Source organism: Cariama cristata, unplaced genomic scaffold (genome assembly GCF_000690535.1).
Source record: "Cariama cristata isolate BGI_N322 unplaced genomic scaffold, ASM69053v1 scaffold42702, whole genome shotgun sequence".
Classification (NCBI taxonomy): Eukaryota; Metazoa; Chordata; class Aves; order Cariamiformes; family Cariamidae; genus Cariama; species Cariama cristata.
Window position 1 is genome coordinate 19,970 of NW_009606271.1, and position 678 is coordinate 20,647.

Here is a 678-nt window from a genome sequence, read left to right on the forward strand (position 1 = left end):
ATACATTCCAGTCATAACATACACAATGGCTTGCCCAATGGTAATAATCATCCCAAATACTAAAACAAGAGAGAAAGCAAATCCTTTAAAAAAAATCTGCTGAAATCACCTACCAAAGACATCTCACATCTAGGATCACTTAGGCAGGCTGCTTTCCCAAGAATAAAAATGTGCTTGTTAATTTTAATTGGAACAGTGCTTACATTTCTGAGCTCCATTGAACAAGGCTCTGTCTTTCGGAGTATCACCAACTTCAATGATCTTTGCTCCAGCTAGCAGCTGCATGATCAAACCAGATGTCACAATGGGTGAGATACCTAATTCCATCAAAGTACCTAAACAGAAAGAAAAATTAACACAATTTTCATTCAAGCATCTCTCCTAAAGAATTATACTCAGGATATTAGGTCTGTTGAAAGGTTTCTGACCTATAAGGAACATTTTTCATAATGCTTCAAACATGTATATTCCAGTACAGGTATGATAAAACAAAGACTCTTACCTCCTCACACAAGAAGGCTGCTGTGTTAAAATCTGTTATTTTGAAGGCAGCATGAAAAACCTACCTAGCTTTTCACTTCAAATACTTTTGTGAACCACGCTAAATCTGAATATCAATGCACACTGAAGCTCAGCTTTCTGGCCTATCATACAGAATCATAGAATCATTATGGCTGG

At 36.7% G+C, this 678-nt stretch overlaps 1 protein-coding gene across 1 annotated transcript in view; it reads right to left on the reverse strand.

Moving 5' to 3' along the window:
* SEC61A2 (Sec61 alpha 2 subunit (S. cerevisiae)) overlaps positions 1-335 on the reverse strand; it is a gene marked incomplete at its 5' end in the record, with an annotated part of 5,968 nt that extends 5,633 nt beyond the window's left edge. Inside the window, 2 exon segments of the mRNA XM_009696281.1 lie at positions 1-59; positions 204-335. The exon segment at positions 1-59 is cut by the window's left edge and continues 21 nt beyond it. Coding sequence (XP_009694583.1) covers positions 1-59; positions 204-335 — 191 coding nt within the window.
* Between the last annotated feature and the right edge of the window lie 343 nt (positions 336-678).